At 36.6% G+C, this 20,476-nt stretch overlaps 4 protein-coding genes across 4 annotated transcripts; 2 read left to right on the forward strand and 2 right to left on the reverse strand.

The window, feature by feature from the left end:
- Positions 1–661: 661 nt before the first annotated feature.
- On the reverse strand, positions 662–3,189 carry LOC115961505. The gene is made up of 4 exons (XM_031080481.1): positions 2,291–3,189; positions 1,771–2,176; positions 1,486–1,654; positions 662–1,326 (listed from the first exon to the last, which is right to left on the reverse strand). The coding sequence occupies exons 1-4, from the start codon at positions 3,187–3,189 to the stop codon at positions 662–664; spliced, it is 2,139 nt and encodes a 712-aa protein (XP_030936341.1).
- Positions 3,186–4,631, reverse strand: LOC115961506. The gene has a single exon (XM_031080482.1). It carries the CDS (start codon positions 4,629–4,631, stop codon positions 3,186–3,188), a length of 1,446 nt encoding a protein of 481 aa, XP_030936342.1.
- Positions 4,632–9,731: 5,100 nt separating this feature from the next.
- Positions 9,732–16,327, forward strand: LOC115960753. Its single transcript, XM_031079740.1, has 8 exons — positions 9,732–10,305; positions 10,535–10,674; positions 10,776–10,875; positions 11,019–11,117; positions 12,801–13,148; positions 14,898–14,990; positions 15,077–15,283; positions 15,782–16,327. The coding sequence occupies exons 1-8, from the start codon at positions 9,955–9,957 to the stop codon at positions 16,043–16,045; spliced, it is 1,602 nt and encodes a 533-aa protein (XP_030935600.1). The 5' UTR covers positions 9,732–9,954; the 3' UTR covers positions 16,046–16,327.
- A 1,687-nt stretch (positions 16,328–18,014) lies between these two features.
- Positions 18,015–20,349, forward strand: LOC115961507 (ankyrin repeat-containing protein BDA1). The gene is given in 6 exon segments (XM_031080483.1): positions 18,015–18,081; positions 18,084–18,361; positions 18,363–18,575; positions 19,721–19,800; positions 19,802–20,204; positions 20,206–20,349. Coding segments are annotated over 6 exon segments (1,185 nt in total).
- Positions 20,350–20,476: the final 127 nt, after the last annotated feature.

Consider the following 20,476-nt stretch of genomic DNA (forward strand, 5'->3'; position numbering starts at 1 on the left):
CTGCCCTCCATATGAAATGTCTAACTCTATTCGAAGTTTGAATCTTCCACACACCCTTCCAGACTTGATTCGTGACTGTCGGACATGAGGAGGCTGGTTCACCGCTGGATTTTGCCATTGCCAGCATTCGATACGCACTACAAACAGAATAATTCCCATCCGGAGTGAGAGGCCAGATATAAGCATCATTCTGTCCAAGAGCACAAACATGTATTCTTTTAATTTCTTCAGCTTCCCATGGCATAAAATTCCTATCCAGCAAATCTGAATTCCAAAGTCCAGAGTTAGGTACCAGAAGCTTTTTTACCCAGACTGCATCAGAACCTGCTTTCGGTGATAAGACAAATCCGCTAGGAGTTGATGGCAACCACCTATGCTCCCAAATCTTAATCGAGGCACCATCACCTACCCTCCAGATAGCCCCTTTTAGAATGACCTCCCTAGCTTGAAGGATACTTCTCCACGCGTAAGAGCAATTGATCGGTACCCCAGCATCAAATATGGTTCCACCAGGGAAAAATTTGGCCTTAAAGACCTTGAAGAGTAAAGAATCTTTTTGATGTGCTAACCTCCAGACCTGCTTCGCCAGTAAGGCTTGGTTAAACTGCTGTAAATCCCGGAAGCCCATACCACCAACCGACTTTGAAGTACATAGATTACTCTATTTCACCCAATGTATTTTCTTCTTATCCCCCTGCCCCCACCAAAATCTTCTTATCATTGCTTCAATATCTTTGCAAAGCCCAATGGGGAGTTTGAACACACCCATAGAGTATGCCGGAATAGACTGGATGACAGCTTTTATCATGACTTCCTTCCCGGCTTGAGAGAGGAGTTTCTCCTTCCAGCCTTGCATACGAGACCAAATCCGCTCCTTTATCTGAGTGAAACACGCCTTTTTATTTCTACCCACAAAGGAAGGTAACCCTAGATACTTCTCATAGTGTTGGATGGCCGGCACCCCCAAGGAGAGTTTTATCGTCTCCTTAATCTCTTCATCAGTATTTCTACTGAAGAACAAGGTAGTCTTATCCTCGTTTACCATCTGCCCTGATGCCTTCTCATATAAAGCTAATAATTCCTGAATTATTTCACATTCCTCAAGTGTCGACCTGCAGAAGAGCAAGCAGTCGTCTGCAAAAAAGAGATGGGTTAACTTGGGTCCTCTTCTACAAATAGAAAACCCCTGAATGTCTCCAGCTTCAACAGCCTTTCTTAAAATGGCATTAAGCCCCTCCGCACAGAATAGAAATAGATAGGGAGAGAGGGGATCACCTTGCCGGAGACCCCTCGATGGCTTGATCATACCCTTCGGCTCACCATTTACTAAAATAGAATACGAAACCGTTGTAATACATTCCATAATAAGAGAAACCCAAGAAGCCTAAAAACCCATCTTTAAAAGAATCTTCTCCAAAAACAACCACTCTACCCTATCATACGCTTTGCTCATATCCAGTTTAAGAGCCATGAAACTCTTCTTACCAAAACAGCTCGTCTTCATGTGATGTAAAGACTCAAAGGCGATTAATATGTTGTCGGTAATTAACCGACCAGCTGTAAAGGCACTCTGCGTCTCCGAAATAAGGGAATTAAGCCAAGGCTTAAGCCTATTTGCTATCACTTTACTAACAATCTTATAAGACTTATCGGTCTGAACTCAGTTACTCTTTCAGGGTTTTTAACTTTCGGAATCAAATAAATGAATGTATGGTTAATTGATCTTAAAATAGAACCAGAATTTAAACAGGACAAAACAGCTTGAGTTACCTCTGTACCAACATCAGACCAGTATGATTGATAAAACAGTGGTGGCATGCCGTCTGGACCCGGCGCCTTTAAGGGAGCCATCTCCTTAATGGCAGCAACCACTTCCTCTGGTTTGTACTCCATTGCAAGACTAACATTAATTTCCTCTGTTACCACTTCCTGAACACCCTCCAGCACTTGGTCCAGCTCCTGTGACCCCGATGAAGAAAACAAACTAGTATAATAATCAATAAACAGATTCGAAAATACCCCCTCATCACTCTGCCAAACCCCTCCTTCATCTCGAACACCCCTTATAAAATTTCTTCTTTTCCTCTGTGTGGCTGTACCGTGAAAGAATTTCGTATTCTGATCCCCACTTTGAATCCATTTCACATGAGACCGTTGATGCCACATTTGTTCCTCCCTATCAATCAACAAATTTAATTCAGACTTCAATCTCACTACCTCTTGGATATCCCCTGTTCTAACTGATTCCTCCTCTGCCTTCCACAAAAGCTCCTTAACCTTCTTAATCTACCTTGTGACATTTCCAAAGTGGGCTGTGCTCCATTTCTTAAGCATCTTCTTACACTTTTTCAGCTTTTTTGTTGTTCTGTACATTGGTAAGCCATCTGGATTGGATTCCCACGCACGAACCACCGTATTATGACAACCCGGATCAGTCAACCACATCGCTTCAAATCTAAAAGGTTTACGTCTCCACCTCTGCTTTTCCCCTTCTGCATCCAAAGTCAAGAGAATCAGTTTGTGGTCCGAAGTAAAACAGGACAAAACCTGCACCCTCCCTGTCGGAAACCGTGAAAGCCACTCATAATTGGCAACCCCACGATCCAGTCTTTCCCAAATCAGCTCTCCCCTCCGTCTGCCATGCCAAGTGAACGCCGGACCAGAGAAACCCAAATCCACAAAATCACATTGGTCCAATGCCTCCCGAAACATTTGCATCAAATGATGAGACCGTGGCACACCTCCCTTCTTCTCTTCAACCATTAGAAGCTCGTTAAAATCTCCAAAGCAACACCACGGCAACTTCAGCTTCGAGCTTAGCATCCGTAACATATTCCATCCCTCACTCCTTCTGCTAGTATCAGGCTCCCCATAAAACCCTATTAGTCGCCAAGCATCTTCTCTACCACCATTCACAATCGCATCAATATGATAGTTGGAGAAACTATCCACCCACAGAACTACCTCAGATTTCCACATCATAGCCAAACCTCCACCTCTCCCATTATTAGGAACAGTAAATAAACCATCAAATTCCAAATAATAACATACCTTTTTCATATACTCCTTGTTAGACCACGTTTCTAAGAGAAACATGATCTTGGGACCCTGCGCTTGGACCATCTCGGCAAGCTCTCGGACTGCACCGCGGGTCCCTAAACCCCTGCAGTTCCACGCCAAAGCAATCATTGATATCGGCGGGGCTGGTGGCTAGCCTCCGTCGTTGATTTCGGTAAGTCCATGGCTTCCTTCTTTTGTCGCCTCCCATCCTCTGATTCTTCAAGCAAACTCTCTGAGTGTTTTCTATTCCTTGCCGTGTATACCCTTTGACAAATAGCAGGTTTATCACTAGAACTACCCTGCTGGAGTCGGTCAAAAAAAACGATCTTATTCCCAACCTTCACTTGTTGCTGAATTGGAGATTTTGTGAGCCCATAAGTAAGGGCTGGGCCGTTAGCCAATGAAGGACCATCACTTACTTTAGCACTCGGCCCATTAGTAACCAAGGTACTCGGGCCCATTTCCACTTCAAATTTTGCCAACTCAGAATCAATATCCGCCAACTGTTTTTGGAAAGTAACGTCACTCTGCCCCTTTTCTAAATTTGAATCACCACGTAAGGAAAACTCATTACTCGGAATTGATTGAGTGTCATCTGTTACCCCCTGAACACCCGCCCTTTCCAAACTAGGAATTTCAGAGTCAACTCCAACGTTGTGCTCCACCTCAGCCCTATGAAGAGCCCCGGTCGTGGCCATCGCCGGAGCAGATGGTGCCGGAACGTTTCCCCAACTCCTACCAGTCAACTCTGCACTGTCGGAAGCATCATCCGTACCGATATTATGGTCGGTGCGAAGAAACTCCTCCTCGAAACCCGCCACTCGTATCACCTTACTGCGTGATGGATTTGGAGTCGTCGCACGTAACCATGCACCAAATTGCCTATCATCTTCCTTAAGTGTCCCATTGCTGCGTATCCATAAAGAGCATTCTCTATCACTGTGAGTGAGCCTTCCGCACCAATAGCAGATGTTTGGGAGTCGTTCGTACATGAAACGAACCCAGCTTTCTTTCCCATTTGCCAAAGATAACCGTCGTCCTCGACACAGGGGTTGTGAGTTATTGACAATCATCCGCACTCGAAGGAAGTTGAACTCCCTTCTATCCCCGTTACCGCTCGCACTATCATCCACCTCTCCCACTACCGAACATATCTCCATTGCTGTCTTATGAGACATACTTCCAATAGAAGGCCCATGAAATTGAACCCAGAAGCAGGTTCTGCTAAAATCCAGGGAAGTAATATCCTCGTGCCTTTCCATTGGTCTGATGGCCACCAAATGCTTGTCAAAAGACCAAGGTTCTCCCTGCATAACTCTCGCCACATCTGAGGAATCGAAAAAGGAGAAGATCACTAGGTGATTACCCATGTCTCTCACCTCAAAACCTTTTTTAGTCCTCCAGACCACTTTAAAAGTTTTTGCAATCGCCGCCGGACTAAGAATTCGCCTGGTAAAGAACTTTGCGGCCAGAAGGTATTCACCCAAAATGGGTTCATCCTTCACGGCATACTTACTCCCTTCTGATTCCGTGAGCGATAGCTTCTCCCACAAAGCCGACATGGCCTCCATTGCTATCTCTCATAATAGGAGCCCGAAAAAAGGAACTACACTTACTCAGACTGATCCCAATACTAGCATCCATACAACGAAAGGCGGCACTCTATTCTACTGACTACTAGGGAAAGGAGAGCATTTCCTAGGTCAGAGATACTTTTTAAATCTATACATTCTAATACACCTAATAACATCTTTAAAAAAAATAATAAAAAATAAAAATAAAAATAAAAATTTCATTTTATCATACTAGATGTGAAAAAGAGTCCCTAAAATCTCATCTACCTCCTCAGCTCCTCTATCTCCTGTCACAAACCTCATTGGACCTCCGTTCTTTGCCACATCAATTCGCCAGAGTCACTATTCAAACCTTGATAGTGGAATACAGCACTTGAAGGTCTGTTTTGCTATATTTGCTATATTTGAAGGTCTATCTTAACGGTATTCAAATCTTGACAGTGGGTTTGCACACAATTTTGTTTGTTGTTCCATAGTTAACATAGAATCCTGTCTTTTATTGAAGGGGTTTAATGTGTCTATTGATATAGATATGTACATTGAAGTCATGTATTCCATTGTCAAGGTTGAGTTGCTATTGAAACATTTACATTGAAGTCTCAATGAATATAAGTGCCTCCTATATGGTTTATTGTGTTTTCCATTTGTGTTTCTTGTGTTATTGAGTTTTATCCATAAATTGTTAGAGCAAGTGAATTACTTTTCTTCTCTTTTCATATCCATTAAGTGTCTCCTATATCAGGGTAATTTACTTTTCTTTTTTCTTTGATAATAATTTTATTATGAGCCTAAAAGTTTCCAATGAACGATGGGAACAATTGAGAACGATTTCGGGAAAAAGAAAAAATCAAGAAAAATTAAAACTTGAGTAAACCTGCAAACGATGAGATTTTAGATTTGAAAAATTAAAACTTGAGCAACGATGTTGGAAATGATGAGATTTTTTTTTTTTTTTTTTTTTTGATAGGAAAGGATGATATTTGGGTTTAAGTTTGTTCTGAAATCAAAGACGTTGATTAAGGTGGGAGTTAATTGAGATGTTATTAGGTGTGGTAGGGTGTATTTCTCATTAAGTAAAAGGCTGATATGGAAATTTATTATTGGATGTTTAAAAAATGAGTTTTACACCACATCCTTACCAAATTCGGACTCATTTAAGAATAAACAAAATCACACCTAATTATCAATTCTAATACCCATATATAAATCCAACCAAATTGGGAGTTTATTAAGATGTTATTAGGTGTGGCAAGATGTATTGAATTTTAAGTAAAATGTTGATGTGGCAATCACTTATTGGATGGTATAAAACATAGGTCTTACACCTTATCCTTACCAAATTTGGACTCAAAAAAAAAATTATATATATATATATATATATGTAATTATTTCGTATAAAACATCATATATTTAGTTATTTACATGTTCTATTAGAATATTGTCATCTAAAATTCTTTAAATGATATAATAGATAATTCCAAGTACAAACAAAATCATAATATATACCGATTAAAAACTACTATAATGATCAAATTTCATATAAATAAATAAATAAATATATATATATATATAGGCCAAAATGTGCATTTGCCCCTTTCGCCCAAAAGATGTAAAATGCTCATATTCTGAAATTATCTAGCAAAATGCCCCAGTTTTGAAACTCGATTCTTAGAAAATCGAGTTTCAATGAAAAACTCGATTTGATGAAAATAGAGTAATGTGAGAAATTTTACATGGAACTTGAGTTCCATGAACTCGAGTTCCATGAATTTTTTTTTTTTTTTTTTAAAGTTTGATTTCACATAACTTGATTTTCTAAAAATCGAGTTTTTTCATTGAAACTCAACTTTTAAAAAATCGAGTTTAAAACAGGGGCATTTTGCTAAATAGTTTCAGAACATGAGCAAATGCCCATTTTGGCCATACATATATATAGGTAAAACTTAGAGAAATTCAATTAGATTCTACAATTAAAGTCTAATTTTGCACCATGTGTCCTAAATTATTTATTTTTAAAGAGAGTTTTATTTCTTAATTTTGGAGTCAAATGTGGGACCACATCATAAATATCCATCCAAGTAAGTTATTGTGTATAAAAATCAAAGAGTTTAGAATTAATGAACACAAAAAATTTAAAAATAAATAGACAATTTACATTTTCTACCTAATAATATTCTTACAAGACTTTTAAAGAGTTAAAAAAAATAAGAATGACTATCAATAATATTTATGATGGTGTTACAAAAAAACACCAACTCCTAAACTCGTCCATATGGCTCGTCCATTGAAAGACCAATTAGGACAAACCAAGCACATGAGATGATCATCCCAAGCGTCCTTAATGACCTCGTTCGTCTTTGGACAGACGAGGTCCCATGAGAAGCTTGTCCATCCTCATAATCGTTTGGACAGACGAGCTCTACACGAAATTTAGAAAATGTAAATACACAAGGGAAAGTCATCCCTAATAGCCTCGTCCGTCCTTAATAAAGGATGGAGGAGTTCATTGGGTTGGACTACTATGTGCCAAGTTCTCCATTAACTACTATGGAACACCAGTCCAACTGAGGTAACTTCCATGGCAGTTATGGAAGTTACCTCCAAATCCTCCGGACTCCTCGACAATAGAAACGGTTATTAAACAGATAACCGTTTCACACATGCTATGTAAGTACTCTTCAATGAGAAGGTAAGGATTTCATCCAGACATTTATTTCAGAAATCATTTCTTTCTTACTGGGAATTACAAATTCACTGACTTCATCATCGGAGGACTTTTGGCCGATCCCCTCCGACTTAGTATTTATTTTCAGGATCAAGCCCTAAGATCATCAGCGCCCGAGACTTATCAACCTACTGATTTCCAAACTGATAGTTCCTTGGAAATCAATAGGTTGATAAGTCTCGAGCGCTGATGATCTTACGGCTTGATCCTGAAAACAAATACTAAGTCAGAGGGGACCGGTGGGGACTGGCCAAAAGTCCTCCAATGATGAAGTCAATGAATTTGTAATTCCCAGTAAGAAAGAAATGATTTCTGAAATAAATGTCTGGATGAAATCCTTACCTTCTCATCGAAGAGTACTTATATAACATGTGTGAAACGGTTATCTGTTTGATAACTGTTCCTATTGTCAAGGAGTCCGGAGGATTTGGAGGTAACTTCCATAACCGCCATGGAAGTTACCTCAGTTGGACTTGTCTTCCATAGTAGTTAATGGAGAACTTGGGACATAGTAGTCCAACCCAATGAACTCGTCCGTCCTTTAATCCTTATTCTTAAAAAATAGGGTTAAAATTGTAATTTAACAAAAAAAAAAAAACCTAAGAAACTTTTTTCCTAAAAACTAGCATAGTCTCTATTTAAATATATCTCACGCACGTTTGATAATTTTTTTTCCTGAAAACTAGAACACATTAAACCCAACAATTTACTCTATTTCAAATTCTAAATTTTAGTTTCTTAAAAATCTCTTCCTATGTAACCTTGCTAACAATAAATAAATTCAAATGGAAAAATTACATTAAATTCAAAATAAATAAATAAAAGTCTCATCTCACGTGCAAAGCACGTATGATGAAGTTAGTATATTTTAAGTATATCCATGTATATGCATGAGATTACAAGTAAATAAAATAGGAAGAGAATATTAAATTTTGTTGAACTTTTTTTCCCCCGATAGGTAGATACTACTAGATAGCATGAGGGAGGGGGAAGTGGGGTTCAGTCTCAAATTACATATATGAGACACCAAAAAAGAATGTCATTTATTAGGTTATCACTTGAATCTCATATATATATATTTTGTTGAACTTTTTTGTGCATTGTACTAACTTGATGATCCCATATTTTCCCACATCATCACTATATACATTATATATACATATATATATTTATATATATATATATATATACACATATACATATATATATATATATGAGTTGGGTTCAAGTTACACCTGGTGTAACTTTAAACGATATTACAACACTTAATAACTTATTATTATATGCGAATTTTGATAAATCTACCGTTGGATTATATTATATTCATATACTCTCCATACTTGTAAAATTTCACGGTGATCAAAGATTAATAGCCATATTACCAATAAATTGTTTAAATTCAAGTTTTTGTAATTTAAAATAATTCATAAAAGATGAGTTTATGAATCATATGGTAAATAATATCCGATTAGCATGAAAATTGGCATGCATGTTAAGCACATATAGAACATGTAATTCAATAGTAGGACTCTTAAAATATGAATTTAATAACAAATTATTAGGTGATGTAACATTACTTAAAATTACATCAGGTGTAACTTGAACCTTACTATATATATATATATATATATATATATATATATAAATGACATGATAAAGTAGGATACAATGAATAATTATGTTTAGTTATTTTGTATTAAAGATACATAAATATATATATAATAAAATAAATTTTTTTTCTCAAAAATAAATGGATACCAAAATATATCATTTTAATTTTTAACAGAAGATATTCCAAAATTAATATATATATATATATATATATATCAATGGACAAATCAAGACAACGACAAAAAAAAAAAGAAATTGACAACAATGACAAAAAAAAGAAATTGACAACTTGATTCTAACATATATATATATATATATATTTATATATATATATATATATTTATATATATATTTATATCAATGGACAAATCAAGACATTGACAAAAAAAGAAATTGATAACTTGATTCTATCATCCAAATCCTCCCAACTTTCGATATTTTTGGATTTGAGTCCTTTTCATTTCAAAGTGAAATGGACAATTAACGAATAAATATGAAGTTTAAATTTTACCATAACATATAATATTTATTTAACTGTAATAAAAATTTGACTATGATTAAACTAAACTACAGCTGAGACAAAATCTTCTTTCTTTTTTTAAAGAAAAAAAGAGATCGGCAAAATCTAAATCTTAAATTTATTTAATTTTAAATAGACATTTCTTCATTTCCAAAGGAAAAAAAAATAAAAAAAATAAAAAGACAAAAATGGTGCCAAAACATCATAGGATGGATGGGAATAAGATATGGTGATGGACTGATGTGGCTGGTACCGAGAATGATGACGACGACTTGTACCTTCCTTTCATGACATTACTTCTTCTTTTTTTAATCACATTCCCCTTTCTCTACTCTCTCTCTCTCTCTCGACTCTCGCGTGCAAATTTTCCAACTTAAGAAAATGAAAAATAAGTAAATTACTGATCAAACCAACCCCTCTCTCTCTCTCTCTCTCTCTCTTCTCGCTGTGACTGTGCGACGAAAATGGCATCAGCAGCAGGGTCTCCACCGTCGCCGCCACTCCAAGACAACGTCGACGCCGAGCGCCGCCTACGGGAAGCCGAGGACCGTCTCCGCGAAGCCATAGAGGAGCTCCAGCGCCGCCAGCGCAAGGCCGGAGCTGCCGCCCGCTCCTCTCCCCACCACAACCAGCCACAGCATTGCCCGCCCTGCTGTGACCATGCGGCCTACGAACCGTCGTGCGTTGCCAACGCCATCGGCAACCTCTGCCAAACCTTCCTCCTCTCCTACGGCGTCCGCGTCGGCATCGGCATCCTCCTCCGCGCTTTCAAGCTCGCTCGCCGCCAGTCCTACTCTTCCCTCATCGATCTCAAGGTCACTTTCGTAAATTACTCGCTTTTCCATGTACTTTTTTAGTTGTGAATTGAATTGGATTGGATTGGATTGCTTTCTGTGTGATCATGCATGAATTTCGTTGGAATTAGGGTTTTTCATTTCAAAAATTGAAGCTGCAACGATTTTGAATTATTTGAAAAACTATAATCCATCGATCGCTGTGTATTTGTGGACAATGTGTGAGCTTGCGATTGTGTTTTGATTGCAGCAACTTGTGTCAGAGAAAGATCTGATAGTAAGAGAGGAAGCATGTCGAATCGGATTGTTTTTCGGTGGCTTTACAGGATCTTATCAAGCTCTTAGATGTTTGTTGAGAAAATTGAGAAAGAAAGAGACGCCATTCAATGCGTAAGTTTGCAGTGCGTAGAGTATGAATTTTGTTTTTGTTCAATTTGCAATGATAATGCATGTTCCTTATTTATGACATTGTTTGAGGGATGATGGAGCAGCATTTTAGCAGGTTCAATTGCTGGTTTGTCAATTTTAGCCCTAGATGATTCTAATCGGAGGCGCACACTTGCTTTATATCTTTTGGCTAGGCTAGCCCAGGTCTGTGAACAAATGGTGTATAACCTAATTAAATTTTTACCAGCTACACTAAGTAATAGGAATCAGGAATCGTTTGTTTTTATTTTGCTTGTGATTATGATTTTTCACGCCAGCCTAATGGTTTTTGTATCTTATTCTATTAGTGTGCTTATAATTCTGCAAAGTCGAAGAACAAGTTTCACTTTTGGGGAAGCCATTGGAGGCATGGAGATTCTTTACTCTTTGCTTTTGCATGTGCACAGGTAACATTAAGTTCATTTTTACGTGTAAAGCTGTAGATAACTTGAGTAAAAAAAAATATTCGTACCTGAATTCACTATATAATTGCTAGTGGAATGGCTTTTAACTAGAAAGTATGGAAGTATTTTTGATTGATGGAAACGTCATGGTGATAGTGACTGTTATTATTGTTACTTTGACTGTATTATAGCTAAGACAAGCAGGAGAGGATAGATGGTGCCCTTGGGATTAGTTTTGGAAGAATGAAGTCAATGAGTGCAGTGTGACCAGCGTACATCATATTGGAGGGTAAATTTAATTGGCTGGTATATGACCAGCCATGCTGTCATGGAATTGAGTGTTGGGCAGTTTTGTAAAATCTTGTCAATGAATTCAGCCTAAGCTGAATGCAAATGTAGAGATAAACGAAGCTGATCAAGGGCAGAGTGATTTCATAATGGCATGGTTGGGAGCTTCAAATAATTGGTTAGGAATATCTGTATGCATGGATTTATTTTTCTATGTGCGTAAAAGTCTGGTAGCTGTTTTAGCAAGAAGAAACCTACACAGATCAGTAGAGAGCCAAAGATAATGTTAGGATTAGAAAGGATGTCAATTGAGTTAGTGAGCAAGTTTATATTAGCTTATGCTTTATGAAAAAGTGAGGAACCCAAACATTTGTGAGTTGGGAGGATAGATTTGCCTTTTTAGAAACCTTTCCACTATTGCTTTTTTGGTGTTGGGGCTTCGGAACTTGGATTTCAGTTTTTGGAAATATATAACAAATGGTTTAGAACATTGATTTTGAATGTATTTGGATTTTTCATTTTTGTGGATTTCACATGCAAGAAGTCAAAAGAATTGTAAAGAAGCAGGGTACAGGATGCTGGGAAACAATTTAAGGTGGTGTTGTTGAATTAGGAAAAATTTTTCATAATCAAACAAGCAAATACCATGATTTGCAGCCATGAACAATACCACAAATGTTATTCTGAAATGGTAGGATACTAGGATGTCATAGAATAAGACTCATATTGATCAAAGTCTAATCTCTAAGAAAACAAATCTAGGAATTTTAGAAATTATTCGAATATCATAGACTAATAACAATCAATATAATACCCATAATAGGTTGGAAGAAAAAATCTTAGGAGGATTTATAGAAAACTACTATTAGTCACTGCACATAACAAAGTCCTATAGCTCTAAAACCCAAAACTTGACTCTATAAATGTTAACCCTATATTCTACTGGCATAATTCTATGTTCCACTTGTTTAATTATTTACTTGTAATTTTTGAGTGGATTAGAATGCATCTCAGATGTTTTATGTGGGTCCCATAAGTGTGCGCATGTTCGTTAAACAATACTAAGGCCTGTGATTCATTAACTGATGTCTTGCTGGCTATAGAATATATGAGGTCTGTGGTGATTAGGTTTTTGTAACCCTGTAACGATATAAAGTAAGTACTTTCTTCATGCTTTGAAATTCTGGTTCTTGCACTGAGCTTGTAATGGTATCATGGGCTCATTTGTTTGTGTAAAGATGTTAAAATTCTGGTCTTACTATATCTAAGCTATTGATTGGAATTTGATTCGAATTTCTCAAATCCTCTTCACTTACTAGGGCTTTTTCCAAAATGTCTTTTAATAAGTTACTTTTGTATCTTCCATAATCATTTTATTGATTGATAAACTCATTTCAGGTTATGTATTCATTTGTAATGCGTCCTGAGAGCTTGCCAAAATCATATCAAGACTTCATTCAGAAGACTGGGCCAGTAGCACGGCCTGTATACAAGGCTGTAAGAGACAGCTGTAGAGGTTTCCCAGTCGATGTGGGCTCACTCTCTGCTTACTTATCCGGCAGAAGGAATCCCAACTATGTAAAGTTGGAAGAATTTCCCGCCATTATTCCTTGTTCTGTTATTCATCCAGACACAAATTCATGTTTGACTCACAATGCAAATGCAGCATCAGCTACATTCAGGAAAACATTTCCACTTTACTTCTCTTTGACCTTTGTACCATTTGTTGTTCTGCACCTGCAAAAGGTACATTATTTATCCAAGTTGTTTCTTTTGCTTTTAAACTTCAGTTTTCTATGCTTCTGCTGAAAGAAGAAAAATGATGAGTAGACAATCTTATATATAATGTAAATTCACATGGTTGGAAATAGTTGTGGAGATGGCCTCATATATCTATTGTGCTGAAGCAGAACCATAACTCTCAAACAGTTGTAAGAGGTGTACTGTTTATTAGTTGATATCTATTTTGATCTGTTAGTGGGTTGACTAATTAACATGCCAGGCAAGTGCCACTCACTTTAATGGTAGATCACCATGTCACATTTGTCTTCCAAAATGCATATGAACATTAAGCTTGCCATGATGTGATTAAATGCATATCTGATGTGCTGATGTGGGAGAGATATGTAAACAGAATTATAATGGAGAGAATTAAATTGTTATTGGTTTTACTAGAGATGTCTTCTGGTAGGATGGGATGGTAGATTGGTATTTAAGATTTTAGAGAAAGGCACTTATACTTTCTCTTGCATTCTTTGTGTTGGTGCATGGCCTTGCTCTTTTCCTTAACATGTGTCACATTTGATAGTTGTTGCATCATCAACACCTCACCAGTCCTACGTAAATTACTGCTAACTTTTATCTAATTGTACCATGACCTCACAACAGTGTTGTTGTCATCTCCAGCTATATGGATTTTACCATATTTCTATAATATTTCAATTTACAACATCACTGTCTTCTCCAGCTTCATCAACACTACCATCACATCTTTTGGCATGCAACTGTCTTCATGGACATTATTTGTCAGAAAAGAACATCACCACCACAATCATCTCTGTTCTTTAAGTCTATATTACTGCTAGGGGCAAAGATGGGGAAAGATAGTGTTACCTACATGGATAAAGATTGCTTCTATATTTATGATTTGTTCTTTCTGAACCTCCATGTATTTAAATTTTGAATTGGGGTTTATCCTGAATTTTAGAATCTTTCTTTGTGTGTTGTGGCCGCATAAAGAACATTGCAATCAGTGATATTATTGGAAATATAATTGTAAAAAATGTCTACTTGAATCAAATATCTCAAATTTTGCATTAGTTGAACTCTAGTAGTATGATAAAACTGTAGGATGATTATTGCATAGTGGTTGGGGTTTTGGTCAAAATGGTGGAATCCTGTATTCTGATTCTCAATTTCAGTTGGCTTATTTCTAAGACCTTAAAACTTCCCTATTCCTGCATTTTGATAATATGTGGTTTATTTATGTGACATTTGGTATCTAGGTGTGATTTCAGTGCTTATTTTACATATGTACTGAATGTACTATAAACCCATGATACTGTCATTCCTTATGCCTTTTGTGTGTGACATTGTATTTTTTTCCATGGGATGCATACATTGACACCAAAATCACGTGCAAAGAACCAACCAGACTGGCCTATACTCTTGGGGATATCATCTCTATAAGTAGAAGAGGATAATAATTGTGATATTCCTGCTAATATAAAGTTCCATGCTTCTTATGTCGAATTCATTTTGTAAATATATTACATGGTATGTTTATGTGGTAGTTGACTTAGATATGCTCTATTTTGATGATTAGAAACCTGGAAAAAATAAACTTCATTTTGAAGCAATGGATAGCAATTTCTGCCTTATGTTTAAATTGGGAGGATTTTACTTCATTTAGACTAGCCCTTGTTGACTTTTTTCATCTCTGAAATTAATGTTATTAATGTTGTTATTAATTTTAGTTACATAATGCCATTTTAGTTCATGGATGCCCCTGCTCGTACCTGCTGGCTTGCTCTTAAGGGGGCTGTTCGCTCCACAACATTTCTGTCAGCTTTTGTTGGAATTTTTCAGGTAGCTGTCTTAATCCTTATCTGCATCTTTGGTTAAATTTTCATGACCATGTTCTTAGTCCTTTTGTGATGCTTGGGTGATACAAGGGAGTGATATGCTCGCATAGAAAGGTTGCATCAAAAGACCACAAGATTGTATATTGGATCGCAGGCGGTATGGCAGCCCTTTCTGTATTATTGGAGAAAAAAGCTAGGCGCAGTGAACTTGCCTTGTATGTTCTTCCACGAGCAGGAGATTCACTGTGGTATATTTCAGTGAACCGCCACCTGCTTCCAGATATTAAGAATGCAGAGGTATTGCTAAAATTGTTGTCATACTTTTCTGAAAGCATTTTTAATTGTTTTAGGAAATATGCATTTCTGAATGCAGTTTCAGTAAACTAGTTAACAAACCAAATCAATTGAAATCGTAAATCAGGGTTGTTTCTGGGGCCTGTCTTTTGATGCCTCCTGTCAATTTTCTTTGTGTGATGTATAATTATATCCTCAGTTATTACAAAAGAAGTATCTTGCCATTATGAACTAGCCAATCTATGGCTTACTTCAGAAATGGAAGTTTCAGATAGGAGTCATTCCATGGTCATCATCTTAAGGGCCTGGGTATGGTGTCCTGCTCATGATTTGTCTGAACTCAACTACATGCTCTACATTGGGTCAAGTTGAGAGAGAGAGAGAAAGAGAGAGAGGAATCATGTACTACTGAATTTTTTTGCTTGTGGTTATTAGTTAACTGATTATTATCATTTTTTTAATATTGCTACTCCTCAAATTGATGCTTTTCAACTGTAACAGGTGTTTTTATTTTGTATTTGTATGGGAGGAATCATGTACTACTTGGAACATGAACCAGACACCATGGCTCCATTCCTCAGGGGCTTGATTCGCCGCTTCCTTGCCAGCAGAATTAGCAGTCCTGGCCTTTCGTCAAATCGTAATGCTTCCTCCCAATATTTGCAAACTCTTGATGCCATAAAGAAACCAAAATTGCAAGATAATGGGCAGGCTGAAGCTTCGCCTTTGCAAAAATACAATCTTGAATCAATACAAGGGCTATAAGTTTGCCACAGAGGAGTGGGGTCGGGGCTGGGCTGGGCAATACACCCCTGAGATTTTTTTTTTTTTTTGCGTTATAGATTATTGAAAATCTTAGGATGCGATTATATTCAATAATCGTGAGTTTTATAGCAATTTCTTATTATTAATATATCATTTTGTATAAAACTCAACATGATCACATGAACTTCAGCGTTTGATTTCTCTTCCATGATTTTAAGAGAATTGTTGAATGTTTACACAATTCTAGGAATACAATTGAAAGAAAGTTGTTGGAATGTTTAATCATGTCAAGTTTGCCATTGTCCAATTATGCGATTGTCCCTAATCAATGTTTGAAACTGTAGTTGAGAATAAACTTTTTCTTGTGCTATTGTAAGGGGTGTGCAGTCACCCGATTCAACTGGTCATCGCATCAATTTATGTTTTTGCTGATAAATGGGAGTATCAAAGGGATAACATAGCAGAGATCGTTACACCCGCAAATAAGATAGAGTGTAAATGATTTCTTCAAATATTATTCCAGCTTTCCACTTTTAAATTTCAAAAATTCCGACGCTGAAATGACTGTTTAGCAAGACAATGATCTTGTTATTTTTAGTAACTTTTGTTTTTGTTTTTGTTTTTGTTTATGTTTTCTGGGCACTGATGCGGTAGTTCAACCTCAAACATCATCGTTTAAGTCACTAGCTTAAAAAAAAAAAAAAAAACATTATCATTTAGGTCAACTTTCTAAGTGTCTAAAACGATGTGACTGTTGCTTTCAACTGAAAAAACAAAAATAAATTGAAAAAAAAATGTTATGTCCACAATATTTTCACGATATTTTCACAACAAATTCTAAGTGGTAGGTTATTATTGATTATTATGAGTAGGCAAAAAAAGTAATTTAAGTTGTAGATTAAAATTAGAACCAATAACAACTTACCACCTATGATTTATAATGAAAATGTTTTAAAAATATTGTGGATGTAGCATTCCTCAAATTGACATAGTTGCCATGTTCTTCAAATTTTGGGTGCTCGCATATATGGAAGAGAACTTTCTCAACTTTTTTCCCCAATAAAATAACAAGTCTAATAACAAACAATTTTCCCGATTGTCACACCAATGAGCATTTGCTGAGAGCCTAAGAAGCCAGGTTGGGTGTGGTTAATGTATGAAAAGTGATTCCAATAGTAGTCCCAATAAAAATGATGTTGCACTAATCACAATTTGTCACTTCAATAAGTTATCAACAAATTGTAAAATTTGTTGCATATGTACTCTTTAGTCTCTAGCCTTTTTTTTTTTTTTGTAAGCACCCTTGAAATTATAGGAGAAAACAAAATAAATGTGGGAGAGAGAGAGAGAGAGCATAAGGGTTACATAGTTCGACCTGATGACTTATGTCAACAGGATAAAGTCCTTAGTAACTACATCTTTACTGTATGTACAATGAACCCTAAACAAAGTATATATAAAAACTAAGAGTTAGGATTAGCCTTAATTGGACTTTACACCAAATTAGGTCTCTTGGGCTATTACATAATAAACAAGTATAAATTATAAATTAGTATCTTTAACAATTACATTAGCACCATTATATGTATAGGATAGTGATAATTACATGCACTATTTTGCACACAGTTCATACACAGGTTATTTTGAACTAAAATCATGGTGTGATTTCAAGTTTGTGCGTTACAGGTTTTAACAATATATAAATCAAAGAGTAATTATCACATGGTGTGTAGAAACACACATTCAGCTAAAATTATGAAATCATGTTTCACCATTTCACTATTATGACTGAGATCATGTTTTTTTCACAAGCTATGAAACAATAATTAACCTAAATCATATTAATCCCTTATGAATAAATAACACCCACTTCTTCAAACTAAACGTCCAAACATATTCTTTTGTTTCCCATATAGTCACTACTATCTAAACATAAACAACTTCACAGCTTCCAGCAGAATGGGAAAAAATGCTGTATGAGGCAGCTCAAGCAGGAAACACCCAACACTTGCATCAGCTGCTTACCGAAAACCCCTTATCCTCCATTCTGTTGCTCTCGATTCTACTGAGAATCCTTTACGCATTGCTTCCATTGCTGGCCATATTGACTTTGTTAAGGAGATACTGAGGTTGAAACCAGAATTTACCAAAGAACTGAATCAAGATGGCTTTAGCCCCATGCACCTAGCATTGGCCAACGGACACTTGGAGATTGTTAGAGAGCTGCTGAAAGTTGACAAGAGACTTTGCCAGTTAGAAGGAAGAGAAGAGAAGAATCCTCTTCATTATGCAGCTACTAAAGGGAAGGTTGATGTTAATAAGTGAAATGCTTTTGGCTTGTCCTGAATGTGTTGAAGATATGACTGTACAAAAGGAGACAGCCTTGCACCTTGCTGTGAAGAACAGCCAACATGAAGCATAAGTTTTACTGACATGGGTGAGAGAGGTGAAAAGGGAGGACATCTTGAACTTGAAGGATGAGCAAGGCAATACAATTCTTCACCTAGCAACCTGGAAAAAACAACGCCAGGCAAGTACATCACTGTCTCTCTTTCTTTTGCTGTTCTTTTCAAAAAACAGAATTGGGAAACTGTACTTTCATGGATTCATTTGTTTTGGTTCTTGCGGTCTTGCAGATCACAATTGAGCATTTGACCATTTCTGTTTCTGTATATATATATATTTTTTTTGGTCTGTTCTACTAGGAAGCATAAGAGCATTTTATTTTATTTTATTTTATTTTTTCAAAAATCATAAGGAGCATTTGACTTGAGGGCCAGCAACTGGTGGCAGCCTGACAGGCTTGATCACAAAGTTGATGGGGTGATCACATTATTCCACAAATGCAACCAATTTATAATCACAATAATGTAGTTTGAACCTTGGACGCACAAATTATGGTCAAAGTCAAAACTAGAAGAGATTTCTAAACTGGCCTTATGTTTTTAATTTGAGATGTCATACCACCCACCTTTTGACTGAACTAAAGGCCATATGCCCGAATTTCTCATTTTCCTGATAAAATGTGGTAAACATATAGGCTGAAATTAATCTAATTGGATTTATGTGAACCCGTCCTCTCTTTTTAGTAAGTCTAAACTCTAAAGTAGACTTTTGGCATTAAAATTTGGGATAGTTTTCATTTTGATCTTTTACGTTTCAAAATTTTTATTTTGGTCATTCATATTTGATTCGTTTTTATATTGGCCTTTTATTTTTCAAAATTTTCATTTTCAAGAAGGGCTAAAATAAAGGGTCAAAAGGAAATTTTGAAATGTGACGGCTAAACAAAAAATTGAATCAAATATGAAGGGTCAAAATGAAAATTTTGAAATGCTATCCAAAATGAAAACAATCTCAAACTTTAAGGGCAAAGAGTGTACTTTAGTCTTTTAGTGGTGTGGGCTCAGGAAGCATATCAACAATAATTTTCCATCACAATCCTTCCCTTCTCTATACATTTCTTGATCACATGGCAAGAATGGAGTACTACTGGCATTGTATCAACTCAGCTGTCTCCAAGGACAAGAGAAATGCTGCAACACACTTTTACTGTTAATTTATTTACAGAACAGTAGGAGCTAGCTTAGAGTGGCTGAATTAAGTAATCTGCACATAGCTATGATCATAATGCGTGCTTATTCATAAATGCTTAAAATGGTAAAACCTTGGCAGGTGATAGAGTTGTTGCTAGGCAAGGAAGCAACCACTTCCCTTGTCCTGGATGTAAATGCTATAAACAAAAGTGCTCTAACTGCTCGATTTGCTACTGATTTTTCCAAGCAAGGCCGGTGACAAAGAAATAGAGGAGATCCTTAGAGGTGCAGGAGCCATTTGAGCAAGAGATAGAGATCATCATAACATCTTCTCTCCTGCTTCTTCATTTGAGTTTGGTAACCACTTCAAAGTTAGCAACCCTTCAGCTTCAGTGACCTCTCTGGTGCAACCAAAGAATTTGGTGGAGTACTTCAAGTTTAAGAAGGGCCGAGATTCTCCCAGCGATGCTCGTAATGTACTACTAGTTATATCTGTTCTGGTTGCAACTGCAACCTTCCAGGTTGGATTGACTCCACCTGGTGGTTTCTGGCAAGATGGTAGCTTAGCAGGGAGGTCCATTTTGGGTTCTAATAGCGAAGTTACATTTTTACTTTTTCGTTCTTTTCAACTCTATTGGCTTCTCAGTGTCTCTTTTCATAATCAACATTCTCACGACCAACTTTCCATTGCGTTTCGAGCTTCAAATCTGTATGATTGCAATGTTCAAATCTGTACATTTTTCTCTCTTTTCAGTCAGGAAAAAATAAGACAATGGGAATATTGGATCTTGTAATTGCAATCCTTTCATTACAAGCATAACATTTTCCATTTTTACTATCAAATAGTGCTTCCCATGTACTTTATTAAGTTACCTACATGCTTGTTAAAGCCCTC

The sequence above is a fragment of the Quercus lobata genome, chromosome 9 (assembly GCF_001633185.2).
Source record: "Quercus lobata isolate SW786 chromosome 9, ValleyOak3.0 Primary Assembly, whole genome shotgun sequence".
Lineage (NCBI taxonomy): Eukaryota > Viridiplantae > Streptophyta > Magnoliopsida > Fagales > Fagaceae > Quercus > Quercus lobata.

Coding starts and splice junctions, on each gene's coding strand:
- LOC115961505 (XM_031080481.1), bottom strand. CDS start 3,189: ATGATTGCTTTGGCGTGGAACTGCAGGGGTTTAGGGACCCGCGGTGCA. Junction 2,177..2,290: donor CACTTTGGAAATGTCACAAG/GTAGATTAAGAA, acceptor GTTGATTGATAG/GGAGGAACAAATGTGGCATC. Junction 1,655..1,770: donor GGTCTGATGTTGGTACAGAG/GTAACTCAAGCT, acceptor AACTGAGTTCAG/ACCGATAAGTCTTATAAGAT.
- LOC115961506 (XM_031080482.1), bottom strand. CDS start 4,631: ATGGAGGCCATGTCGGCTTTGTGGGAGAAGCTATCGCTCACGGAATCA.
- LOC115960753 (XM_031079740.1), top strand. CDS start 9,955: ATGGCATCAGCAGCAGGGTCTCCACCGTCGCCGCCACTCCAAGACAAC. Junction 10,306..10,534: donor CTTCCCTCATCGATCTCAAG/GTCACTTTCGTA, acceptor TTTTGATTGCAG/CAACTTGTGTCAGAGAAAGA. Junction 15,284..15,781: donor CAGATATTAAGAATGCAGAG/GTATTGCTAAAA, acceptor CAACTGTAACAG/GTGTTTTTATTTTGTATTTG.